Source organism: Sceloporus occidentalis, unplaced genomic scaffold, assembly GCF_023333645.1.
Source record: "Sceloporus occidentalis isolate IW3139 unplaced genomic scaffold, rSceOcc1.0.p SCAF_2, whole genome shotgun sequence".
Taxonomy (NCBI): Eukaryota; Metazoa; Chordata; class Lepidosauria; order Squamata; family Phrynosomatidae; genus Sceloporus; species Sceloporus occidentalis.
Genome location: NW_028316982.1, coordinates 130446441 through 130468397, shown reverse-complemented (window position 1 = coordinate 130468397; position 21957 = coordinate 130446441). Strand labels below are relative to the sequence as shown.

Sequence of the window (21957 nt, the reverse complement as noted above, 5' to 3'; positions counted from 1 at the left end):
AGCCCGCGTCCACCTTCGATGACGCGCTTCGTCGGCGCCGGAAGCAGGAAGCGAGGCAGGGAAATGTCAAAGGCAGGCAGCTCGCTTCTGCGCATGCGCGGTTTTGCTGAGCTTCGCCTGCCATGGCCTCCTCCTCCTCCTCCAGAGACCTGATCGGTCCCGCTCTGCCTCCGCACTTGGCCGGCTCCGCAGCAGAAGCGGACCCGGACGGAGACCTCGGGCAGGGTGAGGAGGAGGGGTGGCTTAGGCTGCCTCCACACTGGGGAGATAAACCGGTTTGGCACCTCTTTAACTGCTCTGGCTCTTGGCTATGGAATTCTGGGAGTTCTGGCTCTTGGCTATGGAATTCTGGGAGTTCTGGCTCTTGGCTATGGAATTCTTTAACTGCCCTGGCTCTTGGCTATGGAATTCTGGGAGTTCTGGCTCTTGGATATGGAATTCTTTAACTGCCCTGGCTCTTGGCTATGGAATTCTGGGAGTTCTGGCTCTTGGCTATGGAATTCTTTAACTGCCCTGGCTCTTGGCTATGGAATTCTGGGAGTTGGAGTATGTTGTGGGGCCCAGAGCGGAGCTCTGCTCCGCTCTGGGCCCACAACAAACTCCAACTCCCAGAATTCCATAGCAGAGAGTGAGACAAAGAGTTAAAGCGGTGCCAAACCAGGTTTTGCTTCAACTCTGCTATAAACTATCTTGACATATAACTTGCATTGTCACAAATAGTTGCTCACAGCTATTTTGAATTCACTCCCATGAGATTTCCAGTAACGTGACGCTTTGTTTAGCTGCAGGGCCGGCATTACCTCCGGGTTACACAAGTGACCCAGAAAAGCATGGCTCCAACCAGGAGAGCAACCGTCGTCGTGCGCGTGAGGAAGCGCCTTCCGATTCCGGAGATGAGGAAGATTCGAGCCCGACGCCCAGGTTAGTTCAGCGGCATAAATATACGAAGCTGCCTTATTAGGCCAGCCATATGTTCTCTGGTCATGCTGACAGTCGCTCTCCAAGGTCTCAGGCAAAGGGCTCTTCCAGGCCTTATACCAGACATTGACATTCTGCATGCAAAGGCTAAGGAAACTCTGTCCATTTCGGACTTCAGTTCTTAGAAGCCTGTGGCAAGGAACTTATTAAGTTACTCTTCCATACATCTAAACAACCAAAGGTTCTTCATCCTAGTTTAGGCTCAGTTCTTGAGCTAGGACCACTTTGGTTTCACACTGATGGTTAGAAGACAGTTTAAAAACCATGTACTGATTTAAAATCTTGACAGTATAGGTCCCTGAAAGCTCTCATGTTCAGAAAAGAGGGAAACGGTTGCATGAAACTGAGCTCTGCTTTGAGAGGCAGGATTTAGCAAGGAATATCAGGATATTTCGAATACTATTTTCTTGTTGTTGTTGTTTTTTCAAACCCATGACCTACCATTAACCCTAGCTTTTTATGTAGATCTTGCTACTCTTTCTTAAATACCCGTGTATCCATCTTTCTTTTCTCTGTAGTGTGGGCAGATGCAACAGACGGTGGGGCTCATGTACCTCTAATAGTTGTGCAGAAGACACAGGTCTCACCTCTGTATAATAATAAGCAAAGTGCTACAGTTCCCATTTCTACATACTATTAAAGGTAAAGGAGCTTTGTTGTCCTTTGTATCTGGCCTATTTCTGTCTTTCAAAAATGAAATGCTAAGCACAAAAGGCTGTGTATCTAATGCGCCAAGGTGAGATACTGGTGTATCCCACTTTAGGATCTTAACACACTAAATGAAGACAAATTCCTGTGGCAGGAATGGAGTACTTTCAGCAGTGAACAGTCTCTTCTGCTGTTATTTATCAGCAGTGATCAGAGATAAGAGATTAAAGGCTGTCAGATAAAATCCTCCCTCCCCATATGTGGGGGATCCATTCCTCAGTGAGGAAAAGAGCGCATGCTCAAGCCCCATAGAAAATAATGGGACATGTGCTTGTGGTGCAGGGAGTGCAGTGCGGCTATCCACTCCATTACTTCTGCTGGGGCTTGCCTTTCACGTAAGCTCAAAGCCACGGAAGGCAAGCCCGCCTATGGGAAGGGCTGACTGTAAGAGGTTTTTTAACCTCTGGGAAACTGTTGCATGGAACTGAGCTCTGCTTTGCAGATGTTGAGGCGCTTTGTACTGGGGCTTGCTCTTGAGTAGTTGTACATAAGATTGAGCTGGGTCCACAGTGGCAGCCTCTCACCTGAGAGGGTCCCACCATGGAAGGATGGCACTGCAGACATCCACAGTCTTTCCACTTTTGTGGGGATCTGTCCCCATAACTCCCATGAATGTTGGGGTCCAACTGTAGTTCTCTTCAACTTCAGATGATATTTTGACATACAGTCATAGTTTGCTGGTATCACTACGGCACTGGTTTGTCCTTTCACTCTGGAATTTGGTGAAAATGTTAGTTGTCTTCCAATAATTTCATTATATATGAATAAATCAACATGAGAAGTCATTATTTTGACAAAGGTCCTGATTTTTTAAAAATCATTTCAAAGAATCACAATCTGGCGTGGTAGGTACATAGGGAATCCATGGGCCATGGGGTCATGATCAAAGACAAGTGGCCCTGAACCAGGACATTGGGGGCTGCCTGCCAACAGATGTTGGTTAGGTCCCACTGGTTTGTGTCCCCCCCCCCATACTTGCACTTACACCTACTCTCTGTGGCCCATTCATTCTCTCTTTATTTCTCTTTCTATCTCTCTCTCGCACACACACACAAGGTCATCCTAATTACATTTCCATATACACATGTTTGTGTGTACAGGAAAAGATACACATATACATATTTATGATCTCACCTGGAATATTGTATCCAGTTCTGAGCATCACAATTCAAGGATATTGACAGTCTGGAGTGTGTCCAGAAGAGGAAGACCAGAGGCCTGAAAGGTCTGGAAACTATACCCTATGAGGAACAGCTTAGGTTATGTTTAGCCTGGGGAAGAGAAGGTTAAGAGGTGACATGATTGTTGTTGTGTGACTTCAAGTCATTTTTGACCTATGTCAACCTAAGGTGAACATGTTATATGGTTTTTTGGCAAGAATTTTTCAGATGTTTCAGATGTTCGCCACTGCCCCCCCATGAGGCTGAGAGCATGTGGGATCACCTGGTGGGTTTCATGGCCAAGCTGGGAATTGAACCCTGGTCTCCAGAGTTATAGTCCAACACCCACCACTATCCCATGCTGGCTCATTCATGATAGCCCTGTTTAAATATTTGAAGGGGTGTCATATTGAGACTGGAGTGAGCTTGTTGTCTGCTATTCCTGAGAATAGGATCTGGAACAATGGAACAGGTACAGGAAAAGAGATTCTACCTCAATATTACGAGGAACTTGCTGACAGTAAGGGCTGTTTAACAGTGGAACACACTCCCTTGAGTGCAGTGGTGTCTCCTTCTTTTAAGGTCTTTAAATAGAGGCTGGATGGCCATGTGTCTGGAGTGCTTTGATTGTGAGTTCTTGCATGGCAGGGGGGTTGGACTAGATGGCTCATGTGCTCTCTTCCAATTCTGTGATTCCACACATACATATGTATTCTTTCCCACGTGTGAGTTATGCTTATGAACCAAAGAAGAGCCATTTTCCATGCTAAGTTCTGGAAATGCTCAGCAATTTTGACATATATTTCAGGAAACAGAGAAGATATCAGGAAGATGATGATGATGGATTCTTTGGGCCTGCTCTCCCTCCTGGCTTTAAAAAACAAGATGAATCTCCAGAAAGGTAATTCCAACTGAAAATGGTATTGAATATATTTTGTTTTAAGTCATTTTTGTTTAAAGCCTTGGAGTTATCCAGAGAAAATTTCATTGATCTAGAATACCTTTATTGGGGTGTGTTTTTTTACTAACTGGTGTACCATTCATCTGCAAACAGAAAAAAAACTTAGGACAGTAGTGGCATCAGGGCCTGGAATTCTGTTCCACTCTAAAGTGTATGTGCATATTTTAAAAAAGGGTTATGTCACATTTTTCACTTTAAAGGTAACATTTCTGTAAAGGCGGGGTATGTCATGGCGCTCTGTTAGCGCAGCGTTTAAATGTGCTACACCAAAGGTGCGCTGAAAAGCTACTGCCGCAGCGGCTAGAGCACCCTTTCCAGCTTTTTGTGGCTTCTTTTTGCGCCATGGAAAGGTCAGATCGGGGCCATGGCTATGGCGTGCAGTTGCCGTGGCCCTGATCCAGTGAGGAATGGGACAGCACAAAGCTGCCCCTTAGTTTCAAAGGTGCTACATGACCCCTTTGTATAGTGAGATTCCTATAAGGTTTTAAAGGCTCTGGTCATCCCTTTACTGACTTCTTGTGGCACTTCAGATGTATGAATGTTAGGGTCACTAACCAAAATCAACCCATCAGGCATTCATAGTGCAGCAAGTGGAGATGTAATGCTTGCTCGTGACTCCTCACCAGCAAGTTTTCCCAGAGTTCTCTGTGATATACGTATAGGTAGAGCAAGAATCTACCATAAATTATGTAAAGAATAGGTAATTCAGCAGTTAAGCCTACAAAACTACTTCTTGCACAAGTTGCTACAACAATAGAGCCCACAGTAGGAGTACTCAAAGGGTAGAGGGGCAGGTTATATACTAGAACAGTGGTCCCCAAATTGTGCTCTTTAAGGGATTTTGGACTTCAGCTTCCAGAATCCCAAACTATTGGCCAACATGGCTGAGGCTTCTGGGAGCTGAAGTCCAAAATCTCTTAAAGGGCACACTTTGGGGAGCACTGTACTAGAAGAAAAGTCAAGAGGAAGTTGGATGATGACGTTCCTCAGGTCTAGTAGAATGATTCATCTACCCCATCAAGAATGGAGGGGCTGCAGAAGACCCTAGTCATTTTAGGTGAACCAGAACATATATATGTCTGTAGTTTCATAAGTAGAGTTGACTAAGTAAGACATAATCCTTTGAAGAATTCCCAACAGTGGCTAGCTGCCATTGAAGATAGTCAAATAAGCTAAAAGCTCTGCTTATTGCTGAAATTAATCAAATTTATCAGCAATAATCTAGAGATAAATATTCTTTTTGCATTTCAATGGGGAATGAAAAGGATAGAAGAGTACTGTCAAGAAAATGGTATGTCAACGTTTTTAATTTTAAAGGATTGTGAACGGCCTGATAGCTACCTTGAAGATAATGACTGAAGTGAATACGAGATAGTGCCCAGCAGTAATAAATGAACAAATGCAGCTAAAAATAAATAATCTCCAGTAAAGATGGACACAGACCTAGTGTCAAGCAATCCATCTCCAGAGATACTAGCAGCCATGAAAAATGAAATTAAACTTCCAGTTGCAGAGGTGATCACTCCTGTATACAGAGATATCTCAGCTTTGAGAGCTAAGATGAATAGTATTGCAGACTCCACTAATATGGCTCTTCCACAAAGCATAGAAAACAGTAAAAATAACCCCAGGAATTGAAAGAATGAGTGCAGTTCTACAAGATAAGCTGACTGAACTTGAAAACCACAGCCACAAATGTAATTTATGTTTGAGGAGGGTCCTGAAAGACAGAGCAAAATGCTTGCTTTCTTTTTTAATGAAATGGCTGTCAGAAGTTTGTCCAGAGATGGCAGTCCTGGCTGATAACACTGTCCATATCATTCAGTCTCAGCCAGAGCACCATTAAGAAAAGAGAACTGAGTAGAGATATTATCAAATTCCTATGGTTCCTTAAGAAAATACAAATCTTTCAGGTCACAGAATCATAGAGTTGGAAGAGACCGCTAGGGCCAGGAAGAGACCGCTAGGGCCAACCAGGTCTTAACCAGACAGCCTGATCTGCAATGCAATAATGCTAGAATCATAACATACATGACATAGCCCCAGAGACTCTACAACATGGGGAAGCATTTGAGGAAATTACAGACATATTAAGAACAGAAAACATATGTTATAGATGTGGATTCCTACTGAAATTAAGGTTTAGTGGCCAGAAGTCCTGCATAGTCAAAACATCACAGGAAGCAGTGGAATTGCTAGAAGCTTTAAGCCAGGGGTAGGCAACCTTTTTGCCCCGGGGGCCAGGTTGCTGTCCCTCAGACAACTGGGGGGCCGAAGCCAAAAATTAAATAATTAAATATATTTTTTAAAAAATTATATAAATAAATAAACTGGGACAAATGTAGGACAAAATTTTCAAATAGAGGACACATTTTTTTTTAAAACAATGGAGGACATGTGAAAAAATTCGCTGATTTTTTAAAAAAATGTTAATATAAATGCATGTTTCTGAGGCTTCTATAGACAATTGCCCCCCCTTACCCACCGCTTGTCCCTCTTGCCTGCCGCTTGCCTCCACTTGCTCCCCTTGCTCGCCACTTGCTCCCCCTTGCCCCCTTGCCTGCCGCTTGCCCGCCTCCTCCTGATAGGCCAAAGGCTCCGGCGGCAATCGGCGGCAGGACCGGGCTGGGGCCGGTCCCAAGGCCTCACCGGGCCGCATCCGGCCCGCGGGCCATAGGTTGCCTACCCCTGCTTTAAGCATACCATCCATAGGATCATCAAATTTCCCTAATATTACCAGGAAGTTTTAAGCTGATTATTGGAAGGGGAAGAAACATATAAACGAGTGTCTCATCAGATTATTGCATAAAGAAAAGTTCTGTTGTTATCAGAATAGAGCACGATTACTCTTTTATCACTTGGTGGTCTTTTTGCTCTCTGTCTCTCTCCTTTTTTCCTCTCTTCTCATCTAATCACACTAACTTTTCACATGCTATTCATACACTGCAATGCCACAAGATTCATAATACAATGCTTAGTGTTAAAGTTTCTTAAAAGGGCATTGTGATGATTTTCTCTCTGCTTATCTTTTGTCTCAGTGTTGTTAATTAATAATTAAATAACGGAGCTTAATCAGCATGGAACTTAACTCTGTTGGAACACAAAGCAGTTGTAAAAACATATTCTATTCATGTGAAGCCGAAGGCTTTCACAGCCAGCATCCATAGTTTTTGTGGGGTTTGGGGTGTATGTGATTGTGTTCTGGAAGAGTTTATTCCTGACGTTTCACGTGCGTCTGTGGCTGGCAACTTCAGAGAATGCTGACCTGGAAGGGATTGGGTATATATATACTGTGTGACCCTTGTGGGGGGGGGGAGTGATTTACCTATTAATCTGTGTTGGCCTGCTGGTGAATGGCCAGGCCTCAGGGTGGGAGGCATATGCAAGAATGCTTTAATTTAATTTAATTTAATTTAATTGTCTACTGGGAAACCCTCTGACCATGGGTGGTGTTGATTTGCATGTGCTGAGTCTTGATTCAGCACAGCAAGACTCAGCACATGCAAATGAACATCATCCAGGATCAGGAGATTCCCCAGCAGACAATAGATCACTAATTAAATAGACACAAAACCTTCTCACATATTCCTCCTACCCTGAGGCCTGGGACAATACAGATTAATATGTAAATCACTTTGCTTTGTTCTTTAGTATTTGAAAAAAAATGTTTGTAGCTTTCTCAGATGTTTTTTGTGGTTTTTTTGGGCTATGTGGCCATGTTCTAGAAGAGTTTCTTCCTGACGTTTCGCCAGCATCTGTGGCTGGCATCTTCAGAGAATGCTTGCCTGGAACAAGTAGGGTATATATATACTGTGTGAGCCTGGGAATGCAGGAGTGATGTGCATGTGTATTGTTCTCTTGCTGATGGCAGGCCTCAGGCTGGGAGGCTAATGCAAAAGAGGATTAAAGTCTGTTAATTGGTGATCATTATCTGCTGGGAAAGCCCCTGACTCTGAGTGGTTTCCCATTTGCATTTGCTGAGTCCTCATTTTGCAAGTCTTCAGGACTGGTGGCCAAATTTTGTTCACTTTAAGGGTTTCTTCTTTCCGGTTGAAATTATCCAGATGTTTGTGGATTTCAGTGGCTTCCCTGTGCATCCTGACATGGTAGTGATTGGCATGGTCAGAGTCAGAGGCTTTCCCAGCAGATAATAATCACCAATTAGCAGACACTAGGGGGGGAAAATTCTAATTTAATTGTAGGTCAACTAGAACTTCTTGTAAGTAATATTTATTTGCTTTGGAGTATGACTTTATACTTATGATTAAAATTTAACCTTTTTTAAAATGCATCAGGCCTATTATTGGTCCTGCTTTACCACCTGGCTTTAAGAAACTATCAGGAGCTGCTGAAGAAAACAGAAGCAACCTAACTCAGGTATGGGTAAAACAACAACACCACTTGCACCACAAAAGTGATTTTATGTGTGGAAATTGGAACAAGGTTTATGTGACAAGTTTGGGTATATGGCACCTATGAATCACCACTGGGGTTTGAAAAGGTCTTGGCTGGTTAGTGAAACTAAAGAAGTTCTGTGTGCAAAGTCTGAAACACAAGGGAAGTAATCAGCTTTTCTTGAAGCAACCAAATGGGCAGAGATTCTGCAATGTTTGAGATGCCAGATGTAGCATGTAGTATAAGGTCTCTATCAAATTATGTGGAAAATCAAAATGTATATTAATAAATATATAAAGCAAACCACTAAGCTAACTAACTATCAGGGGAAAGGATTACTGACATTTGTGTTCTCAGTGTGGACTGAGTTTTTTAATGTAGGGACATTCAGTCATACAAGCTTACAGCCTTGATTGATAGAATTCAAACATAGGTTTATCGTCTAATCTTACATTTATAATAGTTGGCTTGAAGTCGGAGCTGATGCAGAATGAACAGAAGTTGAATATTTGAGGTTCAAGAATTCCAGGAATATAACTATATTTGTCATGAACAAATTTGATATAGGGGCAAAACAGACTGGGAGTCAGCGGCGAGTTTGGGGCAGCATCTGACTGCAGCATTTGGATGTCATATGCTCTGATGCTGCCCCCACACTGCCAGGAAGCTGCAGAGCTGACTACACGTGCGGTGGCTTCACGGTGTTTTGGCGGCATGGCATTTACACTCGCCAAAAAGCCATGGCAGCAGCAAGGGCACCCTTTTTCCACCCCAAATAAGAGCAGCATTTTGCCACTTCTTTTTGGGCCAGAAAAACACCAGACCAGGGCTATGCCGTGCAGTTGCCCTGATCTGGTGCTTTGGCTCTACTTCAGTTTTCAGCACTCTTGCTTGTCAGAACAGAATTAAGGCTGTCTCTTTTTGTTTAATTGATTGCTACTGTACAAGTTGAGTATCCCTTATGTGGAAATCCAAAATCCAAAAGTGTCCACATGGGTGGCTGAGATAATGACACTTTTGCTTTCTGATGGTTCAGTGTACATAAATTGGCTTCATATACAAAATTATTTAAAATAGTATGTAAAAATTATTTTCAAGCTATGTGTATAAGGTGTATAAGAAACATAAATGACTTTCCTGTTTAGACTTGGGTCCCATCTCCAAGATATCTCATATGCAAATATTCAAAAATCTGAAAACATTAAAATTACTTCTGATCCCAAGCATTTCAGATAAGGGAGACTCAACTTGTATTTGTCTGTGAACAAACATATCTCTGAAAAGATTTGTGGAGTTTGTAAGTTTGGAGAAATTTTAAATAATCATTTATATTACAAAGAGATTACACAAATACGAGACACAATTAAATAATGCAGTTAACAGGATTAAATAATTATTTAAAGTCTTCCCAACTTACAAACTCCACAAATATAAATAGCTTTTCCAGCACATGTTCAGAATAATATAAATCAAAAGAATGAAATTTAAAATTGCTGGAATCTACATGCTGTATATACTTGTGTATAAGTCAAGAAATTTAGGTCAGAAAATTGAACCAAAGAACCTGGGTTGACTTATACACAAGTCAGTGCAGTACTTGACCCGAGCCTCTCTCTCTTGCCAGGCTCCCTCCGCAAGGGGCAGCCCAGCTGGTGAGAGGTTGGGAAGGGCAACCGAGATTGTAGGGTCACCAGTCACCCTTTCCAGCCTCTCCCAAGCTAGGCTTTTTCCCAGGGAGGGAGCCCAGCTGGGGACAGGCTGCAGGGCAATTGGTCCCAAGACCAGTCACCCTTGGAGAAAGCCTAGCTGGGGAGAAGCTGGGAAGGGTGACCAATCTTCCTGCAGTCTCTCCCCAGCCAGGCTGCCTCCTGAAGTCTGACCCTCAACGTATCCATAGGTCATACAAATATCCATATTTTAGCCCCCAAAGCTGACCTCACCGTATACACAAAGTCGACTTACAGTCGAGTATATATGGTAGGTGTAATTTGTTGCAATGAATTAGTATCTTTTGTTGAATCCTGGAAAGTAGCAGCTACTAGGTGAATGTTTTAGTCAGGTAAATGAAGTATGGCCTTGGGGTCATTGGCACCCACTGCCTGAATTTGTGACTCCCAACCCCTTTCTGTCTGTGTGTGCTTGTGCTTGTGTGTATGCACACTTTGAAGTCTCCAGTCAACTTATGGTGACCCCATGAATCTTTCTTAGGCAAGGAATACTTAGGCAAGATTGTTTTTCTGGTTCCTTCCTCTGAAAGGTAGCCTTAACTACCCTTTTTCTGACAAAGCAGAGAGGGGACTGCCTCTTCTGGAAGCCTCCAGAAATGGTTAGTCGTCATTTAATTCCGTTTCAGGGTCCTTATTGTTTAACATCAAAACATGCTCTTTTCTTAAAACACTTCAAGGTGTTTTTTCCCTTTCCATGTTGCTTGTGAAGGTTCCTACCAGATGAAACTTGGACTCTGAACCCATTAAAGTTGTCTCATTTATAATTTTAGCAGTATCTGTAGAACAGTTAGGGTCAATAGACTCTAGTAATAGTCTGAAGTAGTTCAAAAAGCTGGGGTTTGAAACACTGCAGAGCTTAAAGATGCCTTATAATGCCCTGATTTCAAATCAACTGGACTAGCATCACTTCAAGCCAGTCTCTGCTCTTGAATCCAGTCACTTTCACTATCTCTCTCCTCTAGTTCTGTACATCTAATGATAGCCAGTGCAACCTTGGGAGATTCAGTTTTCAAATGCTATCAGAAAGTTTTTATTACTTGGTCTTGTGTGTGGGATTGAGAAATGCTCATGTGTGCATGCAAGCACAAACGTGTGTGTTATATTTACAGTAAAAGGTCAAATAAGTTACTGCTTGAGGAGGCAATCACTCTTTTATGAACCACTGAGCAGAAACATTAATGTAGGAAGCTTGGAATGAGTGTTAGTGTGGGATGGTATAACAGCTAAGGAATTAGGCTGTGAGTCAGTAAATCTCCAATAAAAAATTCATCTCTACTAAATAAACTTAGAGAGCCAGGGTGAGGTAGTGGTTTGAGCATTGGACTACAACTCTGGAGATAAGACTTCAGTTCCCTCCTCAGCCATGGAAACTCACTGGGTGACCTTGGATGAGTCACACACTCTCAGCCCCAGAAAACCCCATGATAGGTTCACCTTATGGTCTCCATAAGTCAGAAACAACGAGTAAACTTAAGCAAGTAATTGACTCAAGCCTAGCCCCACCCACCCATTTGTAGTATGTAATCATGTGAATAGTAATAGCATGTAATTGTAATGGTCAATGACCGAATAAAATTTTACTTACTGCAATAGCATGTAAATTTCTATACCTCTTATCAGTGAACTCAGCACTCTCTAAGTGGTTTGCAATCTGTAAGCCAATTACCCTCAAGCTGGGTACATATTTTCCCGACCTATGAAAGGCTGGAAGGCTGAGTCAACCTTGGAGGCCCCTGGGATTCAACTCACAACCTTGTGGCTGCAGTACAAGCATTTTACCACTGTTTCACCAGGGCTCTTGTATATCTAGTAATACCCAGCGGAGTCCTGGGAGACTCAGTTTTCAAATGTTATCAGTAAGTTTTTGTTCTTTGGTCCTGTGTGTGAGTCTTGAATTACAAGGTTGTTGTAAAGATTATGACTCATGTGAAGACTTGAAGAATCTGAGGCACTTTATACTTAGTAAATACAGTCATTTTGCTGATTATGTTGATGGGAATTATTTTTATTTCATGTTGCAATCAAGATTATACATAATGAAGAGGAAGAAGCTGTGATTGGCCCAATGCCTGCCAAAGAACCAGTAAAATCAAGTACAGTGGCAGAAATTGAGTATAGAGCTCAGAGAATGAAAGAAAAACTTCTTGGTCAAGATGATGTAAGTTTTTTTTAATGATTTATGTTAATTTTTAAAGTCTTGATGACTTTATGATTTCATTTTTGCTAAGCTCATGTGTACTTCCAGATTTTCGAAGAAAATAAAAATACATGTAGTTCTGCTTTCTGCTTACAGGATGGGCCCAAACAGGTTGAAAGAGAATCTTGGATGACAGATCTCCCACCAGAACTCAAAAGCTTTGGACTTGGTCCACGTACATTCAAAAGAAGAACTGATGAAAAATTGGGAGATAGATCAGTTTGGACTGATACGCCAGCTGACAGAGAGAAGAAAGCTAACGTAAGGTTTCAATCATTCATATGTGTTTGTGTATAACCGAACAGTATACCTGCTGTTAAGATTTGAGAGAATATGAGTCAAATTTTAGCTTTGGGATGGTATTGGCTGGATTGAGGCCGCGGCAACTTCATGCTGTGACCCAGATCCAGCCTCTGGAAAACATAAAAAGGAAACGCAAAAAGCAGCTTCTTTTTGTGCTCCCCCAAGGAGTGCCATAGCAGTGGCAGTGCGGCTTTTTGATGCCACTTCGGCACTGCATCATATAGATGCAGCACCAGAGGTCCGTCATGAGGGCGTGCACCATGTGGACTGACGCGCACCAAAATGGCACCCTGGGGATGTGGTAAGGGCATCCAGTGTGAAGACACTTTCTGTCAGTCTATATAGGGCCTAAGATTTCCACACACCTAGAGAATCTTATTTAACTTGTAGCTAAAGACAGTGAAGGGGAGAAAAGGACAGGGGCTGGACAGGCTTCATCTGTCTCAATTAAGCAAGCTCACTGACAACCCAGAAATACAGCCTTTGACTGGCATAGGTAGTGGTTTAAGGACAGAAGAAAGAGAAAAAGGTATATGGGCTAGGGAAAAATTGCATTGTGAACATTTGGACTCTAGGGGGCTCTCCAATATAGCAATGGGGGGAAAAGACTATAGTAGATGTGCACCAACAAAAAGTAAGTGAACTATTTATTTATTTATTTTTAAAAGGTTTCTGGCATTTAATGACCAGCACTTCTTGTTTCCTTAAGTACAAAGGCAGAAATGGAACTTTGACACACACTCCTTCCCTGAATACAGAGGAGGTGGCTATTGTGCTCTGATATATTAAATGGAAGTCCTTTTGCAATGTAATCCAGTTATTCTACATGTATACAGTAAATGTCCCTGTGTAATGAGGCCAGTAAGATTATTTCTATAAAATAGATTTATTCTAATGACAGTCATGACTGAAACTCTTTTTAGTTAAATATATATTGCCTCCAATGCATACTAACCAATTGGTTTTGTCATATTTATCAGGAACTGAAAGGTGTCAAAAAGTCTGTCAGTAAGGATGATGCAGAAATTTTCGTGTCAGAAAGAGACAAAAAACTGGTTGAGCAATTATCCTCATACAATGTATGTATTATGTCATGTTTACTTTAATACCCTTTTTCTTTCTTTAGTAATGCTGGTATCTGTGAGAATATTTTTAGTTCTCAAATATCTTGTTTTTGGTAATCTGTGGTTTTCAACGGGATCATCACTGTGTCACAAGAGCTGGTAAAAGTGCCATAACAGAGTGTTTTTTCAATGTTTCTATAGATTTGTTTGCCTCCTTTAAACAGGTTGAGTCTTCCTTATCTGAAATGCTCCAAAATCCAAAACTTTTGGAATTACAACACAAATAGTGTAATATGTAAATTTGCAAGGCTAGAGAGGGACCCTAGGCTGGAGAGAAATGTGAACAAATTACCAGGAGTACCTGATTACTGTACAGAAGATCTCCAGGGAGCCCTTCAGCCATCCACCTCCACTTTCAAGGTGGTGGCAGTGCTCCTAAGTCATTTGCTTGCCCAGCAGAAACGGGCAGGTGGCAAATATTCCAAAAACAAGTCTCTTAGATAAAATAAAATGGTACAGTATTTGCAGATTGTAGTGAGATGCGGTTGGAGAGAGCATCTTGGATTTTGGGCTGTGCATCAGTATGCAGGCCACCGCTGCTGCTGAGATCATGTTTCCTGGGTCCTATCACCTGCCAGATTTTGGTGCTGCTTGCCTCCTCCCAGCCTGTTTCTCACCACTTCATTTGCTACCACTGCCACCCTAAGTCATTGGGCAGTTCTATTTTTGGACTCTGTTGGACTCTATTTTTCATACATTTTTAAAAAAGGTGTTTTGAAATCTCATGCCTTTCTTCTGCTGGGTCTCTCTGCAGCAATGCATCTCATGTCTTTTTGCAACCTACAAATTACACCATTTAATTTTATATAAGAGACTTGATTACTGTACTGGAGATCTCTGGGGAGCCCTCCAGCTACCCACCTTCAAGGCCTTCCTGGTCATTCATTTGCAATGTAGAAACAGTTGGCTGGCAGATATTCCAAAATCCAAAAATATACAAAATGTGAAAAACATCTGGTCCCAAGCATTTTGGATAAGGAAAACTGAACCTATATTTATAATTTCTACTGTCGAAACAATCTCATTACTGTGATCCAAAATGGAGTCATACAGTCAGCATTTTCACACTGTGGCTGCAACACAATATCCATCCAGTTTAGCATCAATATTTGCATGTAGATATAAGTTGCGCCAACACTAAACAATGCCTATGTAGGGACCAACATTGCTCAATGCATTCCAATGACTGAATCCCATTTCACAATGGACAGTGTGCAGCCACGGTGCATAATGCACAACCAGAATGTGCTGTGTTGCTGTATAAACACCTCCACTTCTTCCCGCTGTCAGCAGAATATGTCTCTGGCAGATAATTTGCCTTGCATGGAGAGTACAACTTAGGCATGTACATGTTGCCAACAGGAAGCCAGACTATGATGCCAACTGTGTAATATAGGAAACTATGTGGTGTAGTGGTTTGAGTATTGGACCAAGGTTTGATTCCCCATTTGGCCATAGAAACCCACTGGGTGACCATGGGCAAGTCACACACTTTTCGGCCTCAGAAAACCCTGTGACAGGTTCTTTTTAGAGTTGGCATAAAATAGAAACAACTTGAAGGTGCACGGCAACAACATACAGTAAATAATAGTGTCCTCTGTGTTCGATAGGTTCATTTTTTTACTTGCAAGAAACATCTGCCAATGGGGAGAAAATTTTGCACATGATTATCTTGTTAGACAGCTTCAGTTTTCAGAAACACTAAAGGATTAAAATAGTTTGAGATTAATGAAAAATATTAACGCAGACTGGACCAAAAATATTTTGTTGTATTCAGACAGTGAATTCTGTGATCTTGCACAAGTTCATTATCCCTTGGCTGTATGCAGCCACAGAAAAACTGAAGAAAAGAAAACAAGAGAATGAGATCACCTGAAATAAAAAGGGGGGAAGCAGTACCAAGCGTCTGTGAAAAAAGGTGATGCTTCATTAGGCTGCAGCTCCTATCAATCAATGTAAGAAATTGTGAAGGTTGAACTTAATTCAGACTACATTCTCTTGTCAGTAGAGAAGGAACATCATTAATCTTTTCTGTCCATGTGGCTCATTTAATGCTTATAGCAAGCCTTTTAAATCACAGAGAGGAGTGAAGGAAGAAAGTTAATCTAGCTTTCAATTAGTTTCCTGGCACTTTATGTGTTAAGCAACCTTGTTTCTGTTACAGTTTAAGCCTTAATTTCATTCCCTCTTTTAGTGACATGTGCTTGCTTGAAAGTAGGCTCTATTGAGTAGCCCTATTGCAGGCTTCTGTTAATATTTTTCCATTTTAAGATTTCCTTTCCTTCAGCTTACACTATTCTTGTATCATTTTTTATTTGATTTGCCATCATATTTCTTATCCAGGAGTCTGAGAGATCTGAATCTCTTATGGAGATGCATCAGAAAAAACTAAAAAGCAAAGCCACTGAAGAAAAGAATAAACCCAAAGAGAGAAGGCCATTCGACCGTGATCAGGATCTCCAAGTTCATCGGTTTGATGAAGCACAAAAGAAAGCTCTCATAAAACGATCTAGAGACTTGAACACTAGATTTTCCCATGGCAAATGCAATATGTTTCTGTAATATAAATGTGAGATGATAATAAAGTATAGCAGGGTATACTGTTGATCGTCAAGTACTATTATGTAATTAAAATATTCTCTGTATATACAACACATTTATGTCAAGTACATGTCATTTATGACAGAAATTCACAACCTTTTTAGAATCCCTTGGATTAGGTAGTCTATTCAGTTTTAGTAAAGTAATAGAAATCTGCAGTCAGATAAAAGATATATGGTGAATTCTCTCAGAGCTTTACTAAAGTTAGTAGCCATATTAAAATGAGCAATCAAGCTTAAAAATATTCATAGGAATTCACCTAAATGTATTTTGAGGAAATAAATTTCTCTAGCTCAGATTCCCATTTTGGTTACAGAGTAATTCACATTCAAAAGTGAAAAACTGATGTGTACATACTCCAGAATTCAAAGACTGGGCTTGAGAAATTAGAGGGATGGACTAAATGGAAATTGCAGATAACTGGACATCCAGTCTTAAGTGTGAGAGAACAGAAGGTTTTAATTGTTACCTGTTTATGTGTTTAAAAGGATAGTGAGTGTATTGTTTAAACTTTAAAGCATACCATGTTCTTAAACCATGGCTAGGCAGAATGCAGCCCTGAGGTCATGTGCTGTTTTGGCAGCTCTGCTCCACTCAATGTCCCCATTTTTAGCTAAAGGGCAGTGGCTGAACTGCCTTTCCTGAAAGCCTCCAGAAACTGATTCATCATTTTATTAAGCTGCAGGTCTCCCTTGCACCATTTGACATTTAAAAAATGTTTTCAAAACCAGATGTGGACTTTGAGATGTATCTGGTTTTGGTTTTTTCCATTGGAGGGGCATATTTGGCAATCTTTGCAACTCTTCCAAGGTTCCAGGGGCAGAATAGTGCCCCCAAGACTTACCTAAATTACCCTAATTTTATATCACTTGTCTTAGCATGAATAAGATTATGAACAAGAGACATAGAGCCATTAATCTGATTGATTTGAATAAATGAGATAAATATTTATCTCATGATTTGAATGTTAATAAGAAAGGTTTGCAGTCAAGGGTGTGCTGCAGGTTTTCCTCCAGCTTCCAGTTATAGTGCTTGTACTTCTTAAATGGTGTGTGGAGAAGAATGGATTTCCAAATATAGCTTTCTCTTCCCAAACTTCTCCCTCTAAGAATCACTGTTCCAATGCCTGGATTTTATATTACAGCCTAATAGGGAGGAGGGTACCATGAAGCTGAATTTCTGTCTATACAGTTGTCTTAAAGATGCAAAAGACAAACTTATTCATACTAAGGCAGTGTGTTTGCTTAAGACAATGAAAATAGTCTCATCAATCTCAGAGCAAGGTCACTTGACAACTGCATCTGTCATTGTTTGTTAACAAGGAATGGAAGGCAAAGGGATTACATAATCACTATTAACAGTTTGAATGATGTGCCCCCGTTGCCTTACAACTTTGTATAAGGCACTCCCACATTACTCGCAATATAGCAGGCTACCAGGCTGGAGGATGTTGGAAAGGTCTTCCTCTCTAAAACCACATAAATATTTCTGAATATCCATTAAACTATTAGTAAAACAGTACTTGTCTGTGGTGTATGTAATGTGTAAATAAAAGAGTGGTAGATTTCAAATTGATTTCAAAATTCATTCATTTATCTTATGAAATGAGGTGAAGAGATTTGGTTAGCATATATAAAGCACAAATACATCCAGAACTGTCATTAAGGTAATGATAATGAGATAAAAAGGAAACATAAACAAAAAAAATATTTTGAGTGACAGGTGACATGGAGTGAATGTATTCTATGTGTTAGACACATACAGCTGAGTCATGGGCATATGGCATAAGGCAAACTTGCAGCAAGCTTGCATCATGCTATGTGACGCAGAGCAATGACTCGGAGTCATCCACCTATATAAGTGGGCCAAGAGACTGGGTTAGTGTGGAGTTCTTGTTGGAGCTGTGGTTGGAGTAACTTTGTATAGTAGTTGGTTGGAAGCTGATGGAGAGAAGTCGGAGTGTGTATACGTGGTGCTGTAGTGTACACATCATAATTGAAGATAAAGCCTCCAGAACCTAGCATGAACCACTAGGTCTGTGGGTCTTATTTTGTGTGTAAGAAGCGTGTCAGAGCATTGCCAGTACCGACAGCTGGTATTTTGCTTTTGAAGTAGAAGTAGAAAGAGAGGAAGGCTGAATGCAAGATAGATAGGCTCATTGAAAGAGGCCACAGGCCTGTATTTACAGGAACTAAGCAGAGCAGTGGAAGACAGGTCTTTTTCAGGATGTCTCATCCACAGAGTTGCCATAGGTCAAGATCAACTCAAGGACAGTTAACAACAAACTTCATATTCATTAGCAATCTTCCATCCCAGTACTACCAAGATACGACCCTACAAAACTTCTAAGATCAGACAAAATTGGGTGCCTTTAGGGCAGGAGCCTCCAACCTGGGGTGTCTGTACCCCAGAGGGAGTGAGATAAAATTTCAGGGTGTGTAACAAAGAGTGGTTTATGTCCTTGAGTGGCGAGTCAGAAGTCATCGCTCAGCTGCCAGTGTACCTTGAGAAGTGGTACACAGACCTGACATATGCTCAGTACAAACTTGTCTCCTAATTATCATAAACATTGGGGAATAGGAGAGTAGCCTAATAAGTCACGCTGTGTCCCCATAGCATTCCCATCTGACAGTTTATCTTGACATAACAAGGTAACCATACATGGAATCATACCTGTCTGTATGGGCCCTTAAATATCAAAGCAATTGGTTCCGTGTGCACTGATGGGGCACCTGCAATGTTTAGAAATAAATCTGGCTTTTCTGCATTGATGAAAAAGGACATTTGAGACTTGCAAGTTACCCATTTTTATCTTTGTCAGCATGCTTTGACATCAAAAACATTGCCTTTAGATAAGAAGAGAAGAAGATATGAAGAAGTGGGAGGGTGGGTAGAGGGGATTCAATGTTTATGGGTGAGATGAAGTGATGGATTGATCGATTGTAGGATGTATGATGTAGAATGGATGATGTATGTTATATGATGATATTTTGATATGAATGTAATATTGTATTTTTTAAACTGTTTAATAAAGTTTAATTTAAAAATTGCCTTTAAATCTGAAGAAAGTCCTTGATACTTGTGTGAAGATCATTAACTGGATCAGGGGGCACGCTTTGAACCATCATATCACCAAATTATTTTGTGAGGATCTGAGAAGTGAGCATTCAGTTTTGCTTTTCCACACAAAGGTCTATTGGTTGTCATGAGGACAAGCTTTAATCCTCTTGTTTGAACTGCGGAAAGAAATCAAAGTTTTTCTGGAGCAGCATGGATGTTATCTGGTTGAGGCACAGGAATTCACGCAAAAGCTGGTTTACTTAGCTGTCATTTTACTCATAAGAATGACCTGAATGTTTCTCTTCAAGGAATAGGAATAAATGTATTGAAGACTTGTGAATAGTTGAATGCCTTCAAAGAAAAGTTACTTCTTTGGCATCAAAGGATGGAGAGAGGCAGTCTCTCACATTTTCCTTCACTAGAAAAGTTGGTTGATGATGCTGGATCCATAATTCCTACCGTGCATCAAAAAATTGTGGCTCATATGTCAGAAACATTTGATGGATATTTTGCTGCTTGTGAACGGAAGATTTCAGAAGAATGGATCATGAATCCTTATTCCTACAATTTGGAGGAAATGTCAGATGATGAAGAGTTAAAAGAAGATTTATTGTTTTGTGGACAAATTGAACTCTTGAAATGCAATTTGAAAACATGACTTTGGAGGAATTTTAGTATGCAGCACTGGATACGTTCTCAAGATTTGGTGGGAAAGCACTCCATGTCCTCATTTGATTTGTAACAACACACTTGTGTGAATCTGGATTTAGTTCTCTTTTGTCAATCAAGAAAAAAAAATCTAGGCATCACTTGAATCCACAGGCAGACCCCATGAATCTCAATCAGCAAGAAAGTTCCACTTTTTGACAAAATAACGAATTAGAAGTCATTGAATTTTATATTCACAATTGAGATTGATTTTATTGTGCACAATTGTTTCTGAATAATCTGATTGCTCAGTTTAAATTTGCATGTCATGCATTGTGTTTAAAGCTTTTTTTAAAGCTCAGTTCGTTCACCTGCAGCATTGTATGTGATACAATTTGTGGTTCAAATATTAGAAATTAGACTTATTCATCTTCAAATGTAATACAACTTTTGTAGAGGGGGTGAACAGTAATCAAATATTTCCTAAAGGTGTGGGGCATAGAGAAGGTTGGGAGCCAGTAATTTATGGTATTTAGGCCAATTGACAAATCATCAGTTATTCCCTCCACCCAGGAATGGGACCATTTGAATTTTCTTTCTTTAAGTATCAGAATTCCTTAGGCATGTCCTTCATGCATGGGCAATTTGTTATTATCACCTAACAGTTTTAATTCCGTTTCCAAGGTAACAATTATTTTCTGAGCCAATTTGAACTAAATATGGATTTAATTATTTTTAAAAAGCAAATTAAACCATCCATTGCAGATTTAAGGGGAAATGTTAAGACTATTTAACATTTAAATATCAAAAACAAGATAAGGCGGACTAATTACTTGCCTCAGTAGTCAGTACAGTAATCTTAATTTTTCACTAGAACACAGTAATGTAACTGGTACAAAGGGAGTCCATTCTTTAATTAGAAACACAATAATTAAGGGCACAAAACTAAAGATGCATCCATTGAGGGACTATAGGGTTTGATGGATGTCACATTGAAGAGATAATGAACCACCAGATACGCCATTGCCATGCCACAAAATGCTACTAGCCAAGCACTGGTTTTCCGCATTTTACAGAAAAGCCAAACTAAGGCAGAGTTGTGGGCTGTATGTTGATGGCACACATTGTCTTGGATTTATTATATAGTGGGCATCTTGGTATCCACTGGGGCTTGGTTCCAATATCCCTCATGGATACCAAAATCTGTGGATGCTCAAGTCCTGTTATACACAATGGAGTAGTAAAATGGTGCCCCTTATATAGGTTTTCTTTCTGGATTTTTAAAAAAATATATTTTCACGCTGTGAATGGTTGAATCCATAGATGTGGACTTGGTGGATATGGACAGCCACTTGTATAGGATGCCAGATGTGAATGGGGATAAGCAAAAAGGGCTGCTTGGACCATGTAGGAACCTGGCTGTTGGTCCATGCAGATGTCTCTTGTATCTGAGTGTGGGAGACTTCTCTTCCTTATGTGTACACTGGATGTGGACCAGAAAACTGATATCAGCATGTAAAGTATAAGCTGTTCCATACAGCTAGAGATGCTCCTATAACCTCCGCCCTCTTGGTATTTATGACTTAGTCTTAGGCCCAAGGGTAAGAAGAAGACAACTGCCAAAAATATACTTGCATTTTGAAAATTAGTTTTGTGTATAAGAAATATGTTGTATAGAGTGGCTGTTTTAACAGTTTTTGGCCTGTTAGAGACGGCCAAAATAAAGCTGCTTGGGGTCTCTTTGGAGGTATGCTATTTAAATGATGCATGGGTCCTAAGAGTCCGGAGGTCGCGTCAAAGCCACACTCCATTCGTAAGCACTGGAGTGCAGCTTTGGTGCAGCTTCCGGATTCTTAGGATGCATGCATCATTTAAACAGCATACCTCCAAAGAGACCCGAAGCAGCTTTATTTTCACAGTCTGTAACAGGCCATTGACTGCCAAACAGTGGGGTTTCGGCTTGTTCTAGTTTGAACATGTACATGGTGAGAGAAGATTCAAAGTGTGTCTCACTGATTGTGGGAATGGCTAACATTTCATGGAATCTGTCTGATGGAGAAGGTGCAGCTGGAAAGAGGGAGCTTTGAATGTTGAG

At 40.8% G+C, this 21957-nt stretch overlaps 1 protein-coding gene across 2 annotated transcripts; it reads left to right on the top strand.

Annotated features, from left to right (window-relative positions):
- Nucleotides 1-79: 79 nt before the first annotated feature.
- GPALPP1 (GPALPP motifs containing 1) lies at nt 80-17725 on the top strand. Of its 2 annotated transcripts, none has more exons than XM_089510992.1 (8): nt 80-225; nt 789-921; nt 3655-3747; nt 8103-8184; nt 11956-12087; nt 12223-12387; nt 13410-13508; nt 15897-17725. In XM_089510992.1, exons 1-8 carry the CDS (start codon nt 123-125, stop codon nt 16113-16115), a joined length of 1026 nt encoding a protein of 341 aa, XP_089367118.1. In that variant the 5' UTR covers nt 80-122; the 3' UTR covers nt 16116-17725. The 2 variants fall into 2 exon arrangements, with proteins under 2 accessions (XP_089367118.1, XP_089367117.1); XM_089510991.1 differs by having other exon boundaries at nt 783-921.
- The last annotated feature ends 4232 nt before the right edge of the window (nt 17726-21957 follow it).